Source organism: Xiphophorus couchianus, chromosome 7 (genome assembly GCF_001444195.1).
Source record: "Xiphophorus couchianus chromosome 7, X_couchianus-1.0, whole genome shotgun sequence".
In the NCBI taxonomy this organism is placed as follows: domain Eukaryota; kingdom Metazoa; phylum Chordata; class Actinopteri; order Cyprinodontiformes; family Poeciliidae; genus Xiphophorus; species Xiphophorus couchianus.
In genome coordinates, this window is record NC_040234.1 from 1,348,795 (window position 1) to 1,369,174 (window position 20,380).

Here is a 20,380-nt window from a genome sequence, read left to right on the forward strand (position 1 = left end):
ACCAGAAATGTTGCATCCATTTTAATCACTGCTGCACCAGGAGGCCTCTTCAGTGATTGTGCCATGCTCAGCAACATTCTCAAAATGGCAGCGGGTTGCATTTTAATAACAGATGCAGCCTGGTGGTCCCAGCATACAAGACCTTCAGACTGACGAGGGATTAATCTTAAAAAATGTTAATAGTTTTTCAAACAAATGAGAGCACAAATACATTCCTGTGTGTGTGTGAGCAGAGCAGCAGGCTAAAGACAGCATAGCAGAGGCTGTTTTTTTCCTGTTGCCTCGTGTCTTTGCAACCTTCTGTGCCGCTGTGAGGACATGACATGTGAGAGTGATTACATCCCTGATATTAGCTGTCATTTCTCTTCTGTGGCCTACTTAATGACCCCTGAGTGCATGAGGAAAATTAACTTTTACCAGAGCTAATCTGCTCTTCTCTGAGTCTAATTACACCTCAGTTTACAGCTAGCGTGTGCTTAAGTGTGCTGCCTACTGTAATTTTACGTCCTGTAAGGGCAGCCACGGACATAACAACAGAAAATAGCTTGATGGTAATTAAAGCGATTGTTGCAACCCTATCCATGTTGCGGCTGGCCCACTGTGCTGCAGTTAATAGGTGAGAGATAAAGTGTATGAAATTATAGATGCATGCTTGAAAGGCTGGCAATTATGTGAAACTCAAGGAGGCTTGAGGAAGGGACTATTAATCAGAAGAGTGCGGTGTAAATTTTTCTGCGGCAAAATCCCATTAACAGGCATTCTTTGAAGGTGACAGTGATGCTTTTGTGCTCAGAGAAATCGTCTTTTTCAAATTTCAAGGAAGCTGCAGGACCCGACACTCTTCACTCGTTTGGGATTTTTAATTTCAGCTCACAAAACATGAGTCATCAGCAAATTAACTTTTGGATATGTTCCAAGGCTCATATTCGTAGCAACAAAGAAGACAATAAAGAAGAGAATGAAATGGATTTTTCTTACCTATCAGGCAGAGTGCTTCAATGGCCTGTGCTTCATTGTGTTGTCTGAAACAAACACCTGACATAGTCACTTTCAGGTTAATCGTAATCAGTTAGAGCTGATCCCCCCAAAGCATGAAAGCTGGGCAAACAAAGATCAAAGCAAATTAGGAGGAACCTGGAGATTTTTCAATTAGTCAGCTCAAAAGATATATATAATTACAAACTAGTCTGATAATCAATTAATTACAAGCAATAAAGCCAAGCTTTCTGCGGCTGCAGTTTTAAATGTGATAATTGAAGCTTCTTTGGTTTTTATGGCGTGCTAATTAAGATTTCTCTTCATTTTCAGGACTAATTAGGCAAAAACAAGGTCTCATTAGGATTGTATTTTTTCTTGTGCTCTGAAAGTAAAAGAGCTGTGAAGTGAGTGTGAAGTGTGGAATTAGTTTTGGTGCATTAAGATGTGGCGCTGCTCCTGTTTTCCCAGGTGCCTGCCCAACCTCTGCGAACATGGCGCCCGCTGCTCCCAGACGTGGAGTTTTTTCTCCTGCGACTGTTCGGGAACTGGATATTCCGGAGCCACGTGTCACAACTGTGAGCACTTTCATGCTTTCAGCACCGTCTCAAAGCCACCATTTCACTCCCCTCTCACTCCAGGTCTGCCAAGCCTTCTCACATTCAATTCAGTACACACATCCACCTGCCTGTCTCACCTGGAGCTTTCCTCGCTTTGTGTAGCTGAGAGGCGAAGCAGAAAGTTGTCCTGTTTCAGCTTGACATGACCTCACAATTCCTATCTGCACTTTTTTTCCTGCTCCATCCTTAAATAGCTCCCTACTTCAGACTGGCTGTGATTGTAGGAGATTTTCCTTCCAGGTGTCATTTTTGACATTCCCTTGATATATACTGTGGAGTGTTGTTGGAGAGAGTGTGGATCCCCCCTCCCTGCACCTCCATCCTCTGCCCCAGAATGTTGATATCTTGTTTGTATGCAGACAGACAGTTATGGAGGAAACATGGCAGATAAGAGCATCTGCTGCAGTAACAATAGTTCCTTTCATCAAATTCAGCTTTTCTATCTTAAAATCAAAGCTGTAGCCTGGAAACCAGTGTACTTTAAACAGACCACCAGTTGGTTTTAGAGGAATGCTTTATTATCAGCCTGTTATTATTAGTCTGTTGAGTCTGTATTTTAATCCAACTGAAAGGTGAAGCAGCCATGCAGCTAACCAGGAATGTATTTGTTGCAGTTTTATCTCCAGTGTTGCGTTTCCCTTTTGCTAGGAGGCAGACAGTTGAACTGCATTCAGAGTTTCTCCTCTTTTTAATTTACACAACATACATGTTTTCTGGCACTGTGGACATTTATGGACAAATTATTTTAACTGCTTTAGGAGGAATCAAATCTGGTCAGTTGAATGTTTCAGAATGAATAAAACAGCTAGGACTGGATGTATCCTTCACTACATATAGATCATTTAAAGCAGTTTGTGAGCAATGACACATTCCTGAAAATACAGAAAATTCAACCTAATTTTAGAGTTCACTAATCAGGTAGTGGTGTAACATTATCTTTTTTAGATTTTTTAATAAATGCATAAAGCAGATAGGTCAAAAGACATGATATAGCAAATCATACATAAATCATGCGATTTTAAACAAAAATTAACTACACCTTTTGAAAATAAAATACAATGTAATCTATTTCATTTTATTTTCCCTAACTATTTATAAATATATATATATTTCTTTGTGCTAAAAGTTAGTTAAGATGAAAACATATAAGTAATAAATGCATGTGTGTTTTAAGTCTGTAATAAGCCAAGGGGTAAAATAAAGAAACCACAAATAAATTATTCTCAACATCAGCACAATTTGAAAAGATTAGCTTCTGACTTTGTTCCTCATTGCTAAAATCATAAAATATGATTAGCTGGGAAAGCAGAAGTGTCTTATACCCAGAGCAGACATCCCAGTATAGAGAAGCCGTATGAAATATGAATCTGATCTAGCGATTTTTCTTTCCCATGACCGTGATAGAGGTTGTACCTAACTCTACTGTGAAACACAGAGCCATTTTTTCTGTGAGCCGTTCACTGCGGCATTGTCAGGGTCAACTAAAAACATGAATAACTCAACTGGAGGCCTAATTTTTCAGCTGGTCTGCCATACTTACTGGCCCCATGTCTCACTGTGAGGAGCCTTTACGACTAAACTAAAAGGATCAGAGCCACACTACTTGTGTTTTACAACAAGGGTTTTTATTTAGCTTGTCTAGTTTATTCATCAGTATGGACAGTTGATTTTCCAGCATCCAGATTAAAGCTCCATGAGGAGAGTCACATTTTAATTCTCTTCCATTAGAGTATTGAATGACCACTAGTCTGCTCTTTTTGTCCTTACTTCTGAATTATTGTCATTCTGTAATTCTGAGTTATTTGTTTATCTTAAACATTTGCTCTTGTTTGCATCCAGTTTAATGTATCTAGATATTTTCAAAGTTCAAAAATTTCAAAGGTTCAGAAGCCTTGTATTGTCATTGAGCAAACAGCACAAGATCCACAATGCATCACAATACAATAAGCATAAAAACATGATAAAAATGAAAAAAATATTTCTTTTTTATCAGACACCAATCTAACTGAACACCAACCGAAGTTGAAAGAAAACCAAGAATATCATTAGCTGTACAAAGAAATTCTGTCTTCAAAAATGTCCAAGGGGTCTGAATACTTTTTAAAGTCACCAATCAATCCTGATTTCATTAAAAGATAATGCGTTGCTGCTCTCTTGATTGCTGTGGATGATACTGTCTCCTAATTATTCATCATGTGTTTTGATAACTAGCAGTAGATAACAGTCTGTGTTCCATGGTTTGGCCAGCTTTGTTCATTCAGCCCATAAATGTGACCTGATCCCTTCACATAAAACACATTCCTGTCCTGCCTGTCAGTTCAAACATTTTAACTGCTGAAGTTTGAAATCATTTTCAGCTGAAGTTGACACTGGATCCTATAGATTGACCAGAAAGCTTCTTGAGAGCTTAGAACCCAATCAGTTGAGTGCATTGTATAAATACAGATAGAGTTTGTGTGTTTGTGACTCATACAGTTCAGACTGAGGAGAGAGTGGGCTGATTCTTGGAGAAATGACTATTTTTGTTCTACTGTTCTTCCAGCTATCCACGAGTCATCCTGCGAGGCCTACAAGCTGAGCGGCAGCTCCTCAGGCTTCTACTTCATCGATCCAGATGGGAGTGGTCCCCTGGGGCCCACACAGGTATACTGCAACATGACAGGTGAGATCATGGTAGCTCTTGTCTTGTTAAGTATGCATTGTTCACACACAGAAAAGGTTAAAAAAATAAAAATAAAAAACTCAAAGAGGGCAGGAAAGATAAGAGCATCTCCTGGTAGAAACCTGCATTTGTCATTTGTGGTTTTATCTTTTCCTGCCATCTAAACTCTTCAGATCATCATGGCTTAAAGATTAATTAAACAACTTATCTTGCTCTGCATCCAATAACGTAAACTTGCTTCTGCTAAAAGAGCATCTTGTACAGTCAAGTGTCACTAAGTGTAACCATGTAGAAAAAGGTTACAGTTGCAGAAGCTTACAGATGTAAAGACTGCAGAGGCTGGGAACTGGAGTCGTTAAAGATGAAATATTTGACCTGCACAAAAGGATCAATCAGTTCTGGGAACTTCTTCTCCAGTATGATTATTTGTGTTCAAAATTACATTTTCAACTAATGATGACATAAATATACTGATGACAATCCAAACTGCCTACATTGTTACAGGCCTCATACATTTTCGTGATGCAAGCTGTGAAAGTAACCTGGTGACAAGTGAACTAAAGTATTCCTCATCAATATGAAGAATTGCTGTAAATTCATGACTCGTTGCAATCAGCTGGGTTTCTTTGGAGAGAAAACTTTTTTAGCTAATTTAAATAAGGAACTGAACTTGAAGCACATTTTGACGAGGAGCTATTGAAAATGTGACTGAACTGACCTTAAAATGATGCGTTATGAATCAATGTCATATAAACCAACTGAACAGTATTAAATTACAAAGTACTTCTGCTTAGGGAAAAATAACCACCACATCTTAGTGACAGTTTAGGTCTCCTCTGGTTTTGGTCTTTGCTTTCTTGGTTCAAAACTACACATGGCTATTCTCTCTACGCATCAGCCTGGATTTTTTAGGTTGAAAAAATTAAATGTTATTGTTTAGTTATGTGGAATTATTGTCAAGTCATTTGAAAAATGAATTAAGTTGTGGTAATGGGACTAAAACTTGTTTCAACCTCCTTTTACCCATACTTGCTTTTGTTGCCTTACTTCATTCAGTTTTCTGAACTTGTGGAACCACTTTTATTTCTAGCACTTTTAGAAGTTTGAACATTTTACTTTGTGATCCCATCAACCAAATTATGTAATCCCTTTTATGGTCTCTGCATATATAGCATACTATGCCTTTTTCCATATTTTGTCTTGTTATGTCTAACAGAGTTCATGATATTTAGTTGTGATTTTATGTGAAAGACCAACACAAAGCAGAACAAGTGGAAATAAAATCTAACACAGTTTTCTAAATGATTTAAAGTGTGAAAGCCATACCAATGAAGAAAGAAATAGTTGTTTTTATCTGCATTTATCAAAGCAAAGTTATGTAAAAAGTATTTACACTCTCCTCAGAGGTTAGTTGAATTTTTTTTTATTGATATAATAGCAATCAAACCATTTTTATAATGGACGCGCAGGAGTTTGCAGATGTCCTCTGGTATTTTGATACTTTGTCTTTATTGATGAGCTCCAAGTCTTTGAGGATGAAAGGCTCCTGCTGCCATCAGTGTAGACTAATCTTTACTGCCTCCACAGACTCACTTTGACTCTGGCTGTTAATAAAAATACCAGTAAGAAGAAACATGTTGAAAACCTAAAAGACGAATAAGATTAATATAATCAAAAAGGTTCAGGGTTATGAATAATTTGGGCCTTAACTGATGGTACACATCTACAGACAGACATTTTTGCCCTTTGCTCTTTAATAAATGGCTGTCTCAGTCAGAATGAATGGAGAGAGAACATTATCATCTCTGGCAAAGTCACTAATGATAAAGGAAGATAAAAGTGAACCTGGAGTCTTAAATCTTTGTATCGAAAACATAGTTTTACAGGAATGCCCTAACTGTAGTGTGTGGGGTTTGCAGCTAATAGTTGCTATTTCAACATTTTCCCACCTGATTTGTGGTTCTTCAAAATAACCAAGAAATACCTGAGTGAAGTTGACCCCCCCCCCCTCCCCCTCTACAAATCAAACAAAATTGGTGTCAAACCAATATGACAATATGTGCTACGTTTGTCCCGGTTTGTGCAGCAACATTTTTTGTTTGTGCCGCTATCATTTTAAAGATATAAAGAAATGTTTCTAGAGGTTATGAAAGGTCAACCAGCCCCTGCTCATAAAAGTGGGGGGCCTGGTTGACCTTTTGACCTTTAACCTTTCATTAATATCTTCAAAGCCAAAGTGAAAACATAGCACAAACGTTTGACACCAATTTTGTCTGATTTGAAGATGGTCTGCGAAACTCTTGACAGCTTCTGTTATTACTGATCTTGATCAGTCTGTCAGTATAGATGGACGGTCATGGCTTGATAGATTTATAGGTTTGGCATACTCTTTGTTGAGAAGAGGTCTGTAAGATTGGCATATTGAAATATTTTGTTTTAGCCTAAACCTGTTTTAAAATTCTCCCCAGCCCTCTCTCTGAGCTGTCTGCTGTCTTCCTTCATTATCATGATGCTGTCTCTTCTGATTAAAACATGAAATCCAGTTACTAAACTGGTTAGTTGTGAAGGCAGATTGTTTCACTGGGAGTAATTGAAGGAGATAATATTAAAGGGGGACAAAATACAAATAATTTTCAGAATTTTATCTGTGAAATTCTTGAAAACCATGTGTTGTTTCTTCCACCTTACAATTGTTCACTACATTATGTTGGCAAAACATAGCACCAAGTTTATGCTACTACTGTCAAAAATTATGAGAAGTTTTAAGGGATATGAAAACTTTTCCAACATCATCTGACATCATCTGAGCTGTGACAGATGACAGACAGGGAAGCGCTGGTCTGTGGGACACATAGGACAGAATAGTGTGTCTAGTTCTGACACTCTGGTGACACTATTCATCACTTGACTGTCACAGCTTTCCCAGCTGCTTTGTCCTTTACAAGGTTAATGTACTGATGATGTCATCACAGAAAGAGCGTTATCATATACTTTGTGCTTTCAGTCTTCTCCTTATGAGTCAGAATCAGCCGACAGCAGATATGCCTCAACTTGACCTCAATTAAGAAATCCATTATACATGTAAATAGCTATAAGCCATACAACCTGATGGGAATAATTGCGAGAGGAGAGGGATTTTCTCTAAAGCAGAGCAAACACTGAATCCAAATAATGAAGTGATCTGTTGTGGGAACAGGACACCATCCTTATCAGCTTTAATCAGACAAACTTTCTATTGCATCCAAATGTACACCCCTTTAGTCACAGAAAGTCAAAGGGAATAAGTCTGCTGTCCAGGTTCTATTCTAAAGGTTATTTTCAGGGGATTAGATGTTTGCAGATTGAGGACAAAGAAGGTGGTCTGATTGTTGCCTGGAAACGAGTATTCATTTGATTTTCATTGACGTAAAGCAACAGATTTGTGAAATGTCACCATCAACACTAACAGCTCAGCCACAACACTTCACAGACACCAAATTCTAAACTTTGCAGCAATTACAACACACTGAACCAAAGAAATGTAATGATACAATGATAAAGGTTAAAATGAAAAACAGCTGCATGTTGCTAACAGTTTGGTAGATGTTTATTCAGGTTTTTTCACTTGAAAACAAATAAAATGAGGTGTTTATATAAACTGTGCAAACGTACACAAAACCTTGTACTCCTCACTCTCTGAACTTAAGTCAGGTTTAAATCTTCTTGTTCTAACATTATGCCTGTGTGCTAAATGTCAGAACAATGACTGGGAGAATCCTTTTAAACAATTTGGGAAAGTCCAGATGATGATGTTATTGTGTTGTAAGCTTCTGATAGGTTAGTTCACAACATCTGAGTTAATTTCAGGCATAAAAGGAGGTGTGTTCTAAGGCACCATCACTCTGCTGCCTTGTGTGACAGCAAGAAACAATCAAAGGAAATCAGAAAAGAAATCAGGAATTGGACTGCTATTAGTCTGGTTCATCCTTTGGTGCACTCTGCAGATGACTGAAGGAACTATGTTTATCTTTCAAATAATTTTATGGAAGTTTCAACAGCACAGGAATATTTAGTTGTCATTGTGTTCAGAGAGAAGGAGACAGATTCTGTGTTCTCAATTTATTGTAATTAAAAACTATATGTGTGAGTAAGGTGGAGTGTTCCACCAGTTCTGTCAGGAGGAATGGGCCCAAATTCCAGTAAACTATTTTAGAATAGTTTACTGGAAGCTTGTGGGAAGATATATAAAACAGTTGAACCAAATCAAACATATTCTAAAAATGAATTAAAATAAAGTATGACCACGTTTGACTATGAAGAGAGTAGAAAGAATGTTAGTAATCACAGCTGACCTAAACCAGGAAATGTTTGGTCGAACGCAGGGATCCTTAACCTTTTTGACCTCGGGGCCCAATTTTTCCAGGCCAAAGTGACAGAGTGTCTTCTGACTATCTGTGCTACCCATCAAACCATCCTACCTTGTGGTAATGTGCATGCGCACATTGTTGCTACGTCACCTACTGCTTACTCAGCAGATTTCTCATCCATACATCCTACCTGTGGAAGTTTATGTTTCGTCTGTTTTATTTCGTCGGTAAGCTTGATTTAATTTATTTTCTGACAGGCTTTTACTTCATGTTTTAAGTTTACATGGCAGGCAGCTTGTGAACATATTTGTAAATGGCTTCAGTTTGCCATCTGCAACGTCGCTACTGTATTCTGTAAACAAGAAAGTTATTGCTTGGTGTCAACCATGTGAATCAGAAAAAAATGCTGCTTTGTGGGCTATTTTTTCTCTTTAAAATATTTTAATTTCAAAATACTTTTTTATTAAACCATGCTAAGAAAACTTTATTATGCGTGATTGAAGCTGTGTATGTCTACAGGGTCATATTAATATATCAATAAGTATAGTTATTGTATACCTACCATTTCAGGTGCACAGTGACCTGTACAGTCTGGTAGACACATTTTGACTGTGCTACATTTGATAAAGTCTGCCATGAGCAAAGCCACTCGGTAGAGCCACTGGAAGAGTGAGAGCTAAGCAGCAAAAGGGAAAGTGGGGAGACAGCTCTCTCTCTCTCTCTTCCACTCTCTGTCTCTACCGCTTGCTGTGCTACTGTTGGTAGCGCTTCCTCTTACTATGAAGAACGACTTTCAGTGAGGAGCCACTGTTCTGACGATCTGTAGAGAGCTTAAGGAAAGCCAGTTACAAAATAAACTTCAACAGGTAGGATGTATGGATATGAGATCTGCTGAATAAGCAATATGTGACACTGGATCGATGTACGCATGCTCATTACCATAAGGTAGGAAGGATTGAAGGTTAGCACAGATAGTCAGAACACACCGACTCACCACAGACCCATCCCTGGTAAAGTCCTGGGAGTTTCTTGTGGATGCATAGGTGGTAGTGCGAAATGTGGACTGGGGCCTAAGGGTTAAGAATGACTGGTCTAACAATGAGAAATACATTGTTACATTACATTTAAATGTTTGGTTTCAACTTTGAGAAGGGTGTGTTTACTTCAGGGTGAAAGATTCCTATGTTTCCTACAGAAAAGAAAGTATGGACGGTGTTGTCCCACAACAACTCAGCTCCAGTAAAAGTTCAGAACTCCTCTCCCCAGAAGCCTCACATCATGAGGTTCAGCTACAACGCATCAGCCGACCAACTTCGCGCCATTGTGACTGGAGCAGAACAGTGCCAACAGGAAGTAGTTTACAACTGCAGGAAGTCACGTCTCTTCAATACAAAGGGTGAGTTAATTACAAAAGCAATTTGTTTACCTTTAAATCTTTGCATATCTACAATATGTGATTATCATATAGTTACATAAAATAACACAATTGTAAAATAATTCATTATTTTAGAATTAATACATGTTTTAAATTACATAATTATTATAAATTATGTAGGGGAGATATATGTGTACTTTTCTGACGGAAAACACACTTTAGCCAATTCAAATATTTAAACATCGCCTGTAAAGACTAGTTGTTAAGTTGGGACACCAGAATAATTTGCTACACAAACAATTCAGCTAAATTAATATGGAAACATAGAAGTTTGGTTGCCATTTCAACTCTTTGCCAAGTCTCTGGAGACTCTTCCTCAGCAGTTGTTTCAGCAGACAGGATGTAATATTTCACGGAAGGAGCCCTGTTACATTATGTAGAATCATCAACATCCAGGGGGTGTGTGTAGGTGCTGAAATTGATTGAGCAAGTTCTGCTTGTGCTTTAGTGGAGCTGGAGAACGCCCATGCAAATTCAGAGGACATACAGACTCCTCACAGAAATCTATTTACCACATTTCAGTACAGAAACATGTTGATCCCAGCTATTTTCATTCTCTGTTCAAGTTCCACATCACTTTAGAAACAGAACTTACAAAATATTCTAAGTTCTATTATCACTTGGTTTGACAAGACTTGAACTTTATATTTGATGTATAATTTGTTAAAACCAAGAACAGAGGGAAAGAGCTTTATCTATTCTTACTGCCTGTCTGGTCAATGCATTGTTATTGACTGAATTCAGCAGTTAAAATTGCCAAGTTTCAAATGGGCAAAAAGAGCCAACAGCAGTGAAAACATCAATTCTGAACATCTGGGCTTTCCAACTAATCCAGTCGACCTGTAATTACATTAAAATGTATTAATAGCTGCAGAAACTCTGTACCAAACAATATCTAAACAAAATTGTGTCCAACCTCTGTTAGTGATGTACTTGTGCTGTACAAGTGATGTACATAAAATACAAAGAAAAAACATTGTTCTTAACTGACTTCAGTAATAGTTAGCCTTCTGGATGAAGCTTAACTGAAGGCTAAAGCCAGCTACCCAATTTCAGCGCAACCCATTACTAAACATAATGCTCATGTCGGACAAAGATAACCTAAGGTGAGTAGTAAATGAAGTTTCCAATTGTATTAAGGGAAAAGTGTGAACAGTTAATTGCCATCTTGAGTTAGGGTTTGGCCTAACTTGCCTCTGTTAAGAGAGTGGACAAAAACGGCTTCTATGCATGAATTCCACAGTCAGAAACCACTGCCAACCAAATACAAGACAAAGACCAATACTACACTTCATGAAAAACATATTGATGATCCAGAAGAGTTTTGGAAAATATTTTGTGAATATTCTGTGACAAAAGTTGATCTTTTTGGAATGTCTACATCCCGTTATATCTGATGTAAAATTAATAATTGATGTTAGTTTTTTGTCTGGCAGCTCTTCTGTTTAGGGCAATTATGTTTTCTCATGGTGTTGATTGGTTTGGATAGCTTTCTTGTCCATGTGACTAAAACTGCAATTTAAAAACTGTATTTTATACAGTACTTACGTCATACAGTACAATACTGTACTTCTGAAAAAAGCTTAGGTTAGTTTTGTCTGATATTAAATTGTGTTTAGTAATCAAAAGTAAAAGAAGAATAAATCTATAAGGGGAATTGCTTTGTCATGGCACTGGAGCATTTAAAATTTGCAGGATAGCAGCTCTCAGGGACTGGTTTTAACTACTGCCTCCTGACCCCCTTCACACACACACACCTGCACGCCCACCCCTACACACACGCACCCCCACACACGCCTGCACACAAACACCACTGATGGTAGAGCTTTTATGGAGTAGCTGTTTGGGTGCTGTTTATGGCCCTGCTCTCCTATCTGTGGTTGTAAACTGAGAGCAGTTGAATTCTAAGGCCTTTCATGTTTTCCTTGCAACTTTCAGTTACATAAGAAAATTATTTACATTAAATACTTAACTTATGACTATGTCTCAAAGAAAACGATCCGGCCAGGGTTTAGCCTAAACCAGAGAAGGAGCTAACTAAAAGGCAAAGAAACAATGTAACAGATCAGGTCCAACAGAAGACCCAGTGTAAGTCTCTTCCACATTTATATCATTTTATGCTGATATACAACATAAAGAAAAAAGCAGCATTTTCATCTGCCAATAACATGGCAAACGATGTGTTTCTTTTTCTGCTTTTGCATTACTGACTCTCATTTCTTACTTTGCAATGGTGAACCCAAGAATTTCATTCAGAGATAGAAGAGTGCCACATGCAGAGCCAAAGTCAGCATCGACATCACTTCGGAGTGAAAACGATGTCTCCTTTTTCCAGCTATTGTGCTTTTTGAGTTTTCAGACAGTCTGTAGTTCACTGCTGGGAGTTGTTGTCTTTTCAGAGGCCCTCCCACACGCTTGTTCTCTCCTCTCGTTACATTTCAATAATATATTGAGAAGCTAGCTGCAGTCTTTTTGTACTCATTCATCTGGAACAGCGCCGGCACCTTTGCTCCCAAACATCTAAACATTTTCTCTTAAATCATAAAACATTCATGAAGTCCCAGTTTCTGCCGTCCCTGTGTGCCATGTGTATGGAAATAAACAAGTTCATTATTGCATCGAACATCAAAGAGAGATTTGAAACAGCCTATTTTACAGCTGCATGAACACTTTCAGACATAGCCTGAATTTTTAATGCTTCTCTTTGGTGGTGGAATATCCACTGTGGATAAAGTCAAGTGAACCTTTGTTCCTAACTTTTCTGAGTGTCTGGATACAAACAATCACCCTTTTGATGAGAAGCAGAATCTGCAACATGTTCTAATAATTTCTTGACAAAATGGCACCTTTCATGCAAATTCAAAAGATAATGACAACAACAGCAGCTGTTCAAAAAAACCCTGTGGGATTGCAGATGTAGGCGTGTGCCAAGAACATCTGAAGTTCACCTCTGGTTGTGGAGTTTAGCTGTAGAGCACGTCTTTCCTGATTCCAGTCTTCTCTTAAACCTTCAGCGAAGTCATTTACATTCAAATCAGTCATTTTAAGCTCATTGCTCTTTGTCCTTATGCAGGAGCTACAATAAGCTGTGTTTGCTTAGAAGTAACTGGCTTTCATCATGACAACAAGAAAAAAGCCCATTGCTAACAGGGATAATTGCTTCTTGTCTTGGTGTCCCCTTCTTGTGTTGCTTGTTGTTTTCACACGTTTCCAGGAATAGTTTTCTTATGGTGATACATTCCCTGATCACAGCTAGCTGCATAGTTGGGCAAGTGGTACACTCTAAAAATGTATTAATTAATTTTAATAATTAACTATAAAATATCTGAATTAATTTTAAAAAATACAGTAATTAATAATATCAAATTCATCAGTGAATTTGGGGGTATGAAGGAGTTCTCAGTTGATAACTAAGGTCATCATTTATCCTACAAGAAGGGACGGAACAGACTATTAGAGAACAGGAAGCTTAGTGTTTGAAGCAAAATGCTGCAGATCTTCTGTATTTCTGATGTTGAGTGTGTCATCTCTTCTGCTGGCCTCAGCTGAAAGGCAACTACATGAAGTATAGGGTTAGGGCCCCTACCCAGGGCCAGCCCAAACCTTCGCGGGGACCTAAGCAAAATTTGCCTTTGAGGCCCTCTATTTCAGCTAATAAAGTGAATTGCTGCAATCAACAGTCAGACGATTAGATCAGTCGCAGGCCTGGTATGAATTCACTGCATCTCTGATAGTGCTGTTTACATTCTGTTCTATATGCATGTATCATCTAGTGGTAGGAAATGTAACAAAAAAAAATTTATGCTCTGGACTTAAGATGTAATACATATTCATGACATACTTTAATTAAATTCATTTCTCTTAGGTGTAATTTCAATAGCTTACAATTACATTTATACTAGGTGAGTCTTTCTTACCTGAGAATGTGAACCAGCACTGGGCTGATTCTGTGCCTTCAAATAATTTTAACATGAGAAGTTTCAAATAACTTCTAAGGTACAAGTTATGTAGCTTATAAGTTATGTCTTTGTTTTAGCCACATAAATGATTATGCTCAGCAGCAAACAGCATACTGCCAACTACAGCTTAGAGTAGTTCATTCATTTATTAATGCAGTAGACATGTGGCCTGATGTAAAAACATTTTTGCTAGACAATGTCAAACATTGAGAAGTTTCAATTATTGTTATCACACACCCTGTCTTGAAGCCAAAAAAACCTCAGAAATATTTAGGGCTAACCACGAGAATCAACTCATTTAAAGTTAAAACTCAATTTCACACATAGCCTAAATGTTTGGCTGTTGAACTGGACCGTTCAAGGTCACTATCAACCTACGTTTTTATTTAAGCAGCTCTACAAATCATTTTGATAAACCTTAAATTACCAAGAGACATACCTTTATCTTGGACTTTTTCTATTCTTCCTTCTTCTTTGCGTTACATTTTTTGCATTTTGCTTTAGATGGTGTTCTGTTGTAACCTGCTTCATGTTGTCACAAAGGTTTTATTTAAGAGATTTCTTGAGTTACATGTCTGGCAATAAACAGCCAAGGTAGAATTTGTGAAATCAAACAAACTGAAGTCAGTCTATAATTTCTCTTGGAAGCAGATATGTCCAGAATTGTGTAATTCAGTGTAGTTATAATCTCTCCTAAAAGTTTAAAATAAATAATTTTAGTACATCATCTTAATAATTAGTTACAATTTAATTAATTTAATGAAATGAGTTCATTTTAAAAATTTGGTGAAATTGAATATTTTAAAGTATCTCTTGACCTATAAACGTAAAGAATCTTAAAGAAAATTGAGGTATTTTTTTTTTACTAATTGAATTGACTGAATTGTAAAAGTTTGTTTTGTTGGTACATTGTCTGATGTCTGGGGTGAATGAAGTAAGCGTGTTTAGAAAGCTGCTTGTAGTAGTTACAGCATCTCTGCAGAAAATGGGGTCACTCAGCAGGAGGGTGACGTTAGTCTCACCATCCAGCAGTGCCTCTAGTACATATTTCTGAAATAATCTATTTCTTCTGCAGGTCTCTGAACATGCCCATGTTTTGAGTGTATTGCCATTTTCAAGCAGCTAAGATTCTGGTCCAGGTGAAATGAAGAATGCAATGTTTTGTTTGTCATTGGCTTTCCAGAATAAGAGCCTCTCTTGTGCTGTGTATTCTCACCTTGTTGGTGCTGTGGTTGTGCTGAATGTTGACGCTGCCTGTGAGGCATCATGCATCAGTGAAACAGGAAGATGCATTTGCCTTCTTGATGAGAATAAGCTGTGTCAATATGAGCCAATTTGAGCAAGAGGTCGACCTGCCCTACAGGAACTATTGATTGTTGCCTTTTCTTATTTGCAGATCTGTCCGGGGTTTGAATTTTGTTTGGAAGCAAACAGAAGGACATGTGTTTGCAAAGGCAGGGGTTGGGGGTTGGGGGCTTTGTGATGCAAATGCTGCTGGTTAATCAGAGTTACTGCGATAGCTCTAGATTTGAGTCTCTACTTTGCTTCTAATATAGACCTTAAAAAGCAACTCAAAGAGACATAGAAAATTATTTGGAGCCTCTGACTCTTCCATGACGTGTGCATCCCTACACAAAGCTTTGCTTAATGGAGCTGTAATATCTGCAGGAGGTGGGCACTGCAGCGGGTGACACCTGGTTATGTATTGTGACATGCAGCTTAATGGGCCTCTCTCTGCTGGCTGGCCTCTTTGCAATGCAGGGTCACATTGTGTGATGGATGATTGAAGCTGAACCCCGTAACACACAAGTAAGCGTGATAAGTTATGATTTAATAGCACAGGTGAAGCTTTACTGTCAATTGGCTGAGAGTTGAGGGAAATGGCTCATTTGGTTAATAGATAAAATCATAGAAAGGTAGTTCAGTTTCTCATATCTCCTGAGAAATGTTTGTCATTTTATGTAGATTCATGCTGTGTGTGTGTTAACACTGTTGTATAGGTAAAAGAGAAGTTTGTATTTAAGATCTTTTTGTCCCTAAATACAAAATGCGACATGCCCAAGATGAACCAGATCACTGATGGAGACACTCATAAAACTAACAGATTAGATTTAAGAAATCTTATATGTTCTTATGGTAAACTAGCATTTACCATAAAGTTTGAGTCAAAACTTACATGTGGTTTTGTTAGACTGGATTTAAAAGTAACATCTCTATGTAGAAATTACAGTAAAAGGCAGGTTTGAAGAAATTTTTTAAACTCAAAAACATAAAAAATTTAGATTGTTCCAGTTTTATTATTATTTTAGAATTTAGAAAAACACATCTATACGATCTATCAGACTTTACATGTTCTATCATCTAGTGGAACTTTTCTTTTCTATTGACATTTACAAAACAGCCCACAAAGAGTTTTGATATAAATTCACTTCAGTTGAGTTAATTTATTTAGTACCAGTTCCCCACCAATATTGTCTCCAGGCACTTTACAGAAAAGAGAATTTATTTAAAAGTTTATCCAACTCAATATATTTCGGTTTTATTTAACTAAATTCATTAAGTGTGTTAAAATGACAAATTTAAGTCAGTCTTACTCAATTCATTAATTTACTTCAGATAAAGAAGTAAACTAATAAAGGATTTCTCTTTCAAAAGTTTTTATTTCATTAACTCAGTCAGCCTTTATTTGAGAGAAATCAGAAAGGAAAGTGGGTAATGAAAGAGAGGGAAAACATGCAACTAAGGTTATCATGGTGGGAATTGAACCAGCGATGGCCACATCAAAGACTAAGGTCCCCTGCACCACCACAGCACCTTGGTTGATACAGGCTCTGTCCCTGGTGAGGCCTGCGTCATGACGTAGGATACAAATGCGGCCTTGAGCTTAATTGTTTCAAGAAAAGTCAAAGTAAAAAGTTTGACTTTTGAGATTAATGTAAATAAGTCTATAACATGAATTACAACCCAAATACACTTTTGAGAGTACACTTTTTAGTTTAGAATGCACTTTTTAGTGGGTGTATAGGTGTGTATGTATTAGAGAGAGTTTGTGTGTGACCTTTGACCTGTTTTCTGGTATTTAAATGATTTTATAATTCAAGGGTCAAAAAAGACCCATAAGACAGTCTTTGTACACTAGTGGTGTACAGCCCACATGGAAACATAAACAAAAATAAAGTATCACTTTTTCTAATGATGGGGTTAATTTAGAAAAAGTCATGAAATTTTAAGTTGGAAAAAGTTAGTTTAAGGTATTTGTTCTGCAGCTAAAAATGGTATTGCTTCACTTTTGACCTGCAAGACAACACAAGGGATAAGCATAGTCTTAAAAGTAGACAGGTTGTCTGCCTACATTTAAATAACACTGTAACAATATTTTTTAACAATAACCATGTCTATATTTCTCTCGATAAAACACCTATAAAAAGTGTTCACTTCCTTGGATTTTTACCCTTTATTGTTCTTACAGATCATGACAAACAAAATTAGCTCTTTTAACAAATCCATTAATGTCCAAGTGAAAACAAGTTTCTAGAAAAATTATGACAATTAAATAAAATTATGTAGCATGAAATAAGTGATTAGATAAATGTTTACCTTCAACAGAAGTCCAGCAATGCAATGAATGTGTCTACAGTGATTGTAATATTGAATAAAATAAAAATTAAGGTAGGTAAGGTAAAGTAAGGTAATCTTATTTATATAGCACATTTTCAGCAACAAGGCAGTTCATAGTGCTTAATATAGAAAATGTTACAAAGACATATGGAGGGTGTGCTCTAATTATAGAGGGGTCACGCTCTTAAGCCTCCCTGGCAAGGTCTATTCAGGGGTCCTGGAGAGGAGGGTCCGTTGGATAGTCAAACCTCGGATTCAGGAAGAGCAGAGTGGTTTTCGTTCTGGTCGTGGAACACTGGACCAGCTCTACACCCTTGGTAGGGTCCTGGAGGGTGCATGGGAGTTCGCCCAACCAGTCTACATGTGTTTTGTGGACTTGGAGAAGGCGTTCGACCGTGTCCCTCGGGGAGCCCTGTGGGGGGTTCTCCGGGAGTATGGGGTACCGGGCCCTTTGATACAGGCTGTCAGGTCCCTGTATGACCGGTGTCAGAGTCTGGTCCGCATTGCCGGCAGTAAGTCGGGCTCATTTCCGGTTAGAGTTGGACTCCGCCAGGGCTGCCCTTTGTCACCGATTCTGTTCATCACTTTCATGGACAGAATTTCTAGGCGCAGCCAAGGTGTTGAGGGGATTCGATTTGGTGGCCTTAGGATCTGATCTCTGCTTTTTGCAGACGATGTGGTCCTACTGGCCTCATCAGGTCATGATCTGCAGCTCTCGCTGGAGCAGTTCGCAGCCGAGTGTGAAGCGGCCGGGATGGGGATCAGTGCCTCCAAATCCGAGGCCATGGTATTGAGCCGGAAAAGGGTAGAGTGCCTTCTCCGGGTCAGGGGGGGTGTCCTGCCCCAGGTGGAGGAGTTCAAGTATCTCGGGATCTTGTTCACGAATGGGGGAAGAAGGGAGCGGGAAATCGACAGGCGGATTGGCGCAGCGTCTGCTGTCAAGCGGGCGTTGTACCGGTCCTTCGTGGTGAAGAGAGAGCTGAGCCATAAAGCGAAGCTCTCGATTTACCGGTCGATCTACGTTCCCACCCTCATCTATGGTCATGAGCTTTGGGTCATGACCGAAAGAACGAGATCGTGTATAAAAGTGGCCGAAATGGGTTTTCTCCGTAGGGTGGCTGGGCTCTCCCTGAGAGATAGGGTGAGAAGCTCAGTCATCCGGGAGGGACTCAGAGTAGAGCCGCTGCTCCTTCACATCGAGAGGAGCCAGTTGAGGTGGCTCGGGCATCTGGTCAGGATGCCTCCTGGACGCCTCCCTGGTGAGGTGTTCCGGGCACATCCCACCGGGAGGAGGCCCCGGGGAAGACCCAGGACACGCTGGAGGGACTATGTCTCTCGGCTGGCCTGGGAACGCCTCGGGATTCCCCCGGAAGAGCTAGAAGAAGTGGCCGGGGAGAGGGAAGTCTGGGCCTCCCTTCTGAAGCTGCTACCCCCGCGACCCGACCCCGGATAAGCGGAAGAAAATGGATGGATGGATGGATGGATGGATGGATGGATGGATGGATGGACATATGGTTCTGGAAGGTATACTCACTGTTTCATAAGTACTCCCGGGTATCATTACAGTATAAAGACTAAAGTACAAGCAATCATAGAAAAGGTTATTAAAAAAGTACTAGTCAGGAAATGGAGACTAAAAAGTCTCCAGAGGACATTAAGAACCTGAAATTCTCTAGAGTTCAGTTGAATCATCATCAAGAAATGGAAGGAATCTGGTCCATGTGTAAATTTGATAAGATCAGGTCGTCCTCACAACCTGACTGACTGGAAAGACAGGACACCAGGTTACCATGGCTACGCTGAAGGAGCTACAAGCTTCAACAGTTGAGATGGAGAAACTTTTCAGACAACAACTGCTGGTTCTTCACCAGTCAGAGCTTTATGGGAGAAAACAATTGCTGAAGAGAACTCAGATCAAGACTCAACTAGAGACTCCATGGTCAAGTGGAAGAAAGTTCTTTGGTTTGACGAGAGCAAAATGGAGCTTCTGGGCCATCAGATAAGAGGTGATATGTGGTGGACACATACATCACCTCTGACTTCACATCACCACAAACACACCATGACTGTGAACCTTGGTGGTGGCAGTATCAGTCTGTGGGGATGCTTCTCTGAAACTGGCCCTGGAAGGCTTGTAAAGCAGCAATATAGAGAAATCCTGGAGAACATTTAATGTTCATCAGCCACAGTACCACGACGTCAGAGAACTTTCATTTTTCAGCAAGACAACGACCTGAAGCATGCATCTGAAGCTACACAGAGATGGTGTGAGGATAACAAAATGAAGTTTCCAGAGTGGCTAAGACTTCAGTCTGAAAAAGAATTTGTGTCTGGAGTTGAACAGTTCTGTTCACAGTGGATCCCTCCAACCTGACAGCTGGAAGAGTTTAGCAGAAAGAATGGAGGAAAAGTGCAACCTGACGGAGACCAGTTCACACCGACTGCCTGCTGTGATAGAGCCAGAGGGGTAAATACTTAATGGTGACTGGAAGTGGGTGAATAATTATGCAGTTACTTGATTATGTTACATATTTTAATTTAATTGTCATTATTTAGTAGAAATCAGGTTTCACTCCGACATTAATATTTTGGCAGTTTTTTGGTCCTAATTTTGTTAATCATGATTAATTTGTAAAATGAGTAAAAGGGTAAAGCATCCAAGGGAGTGAATATGTTTATAGGCACTGTGTGTATTTCAATTAAGCAATGTTGATAGTTTAATCAATATTAAAGAATGTTGACTGTTTAATCGAAACAACATGAAG

The 20,380-nt window shown here is 38.8% G+C and overlaps 1 protein-coding gene across 2 annotated transcripts in view; it reads left to right on the forward strand.

Annotated features, from left to right (window-relative positions):
- cntnap5a (contactin associated protein family member 5a) overlaps positions 1 to 20,380 on the forward strand; it is a 214,842-nt gene that overhangs the window by 140,789 nt on the left and 53,673 nt on the right. For both annotated transcript variants that reach the window (XM_028022913.1, XM_028022915.1), the window contains exons 11-13: positions 1,447 to 1,553; positions 4,138 to 4,257; positions 9,799 to 9,999. In XM_028022913.1, coding sequence (XP_027878714.1) covers positions 1,447 to 1,553; positions 4,138 to 4,257; positions 9,799 to 9,999 — 428 coding nt within the window. The remainder of the gene's footprint in view (positions 1 to 1,446; positions 1,554 to 4,137; positions 4,258 to 9,798; positions 10,000 to 20,380) is intronic.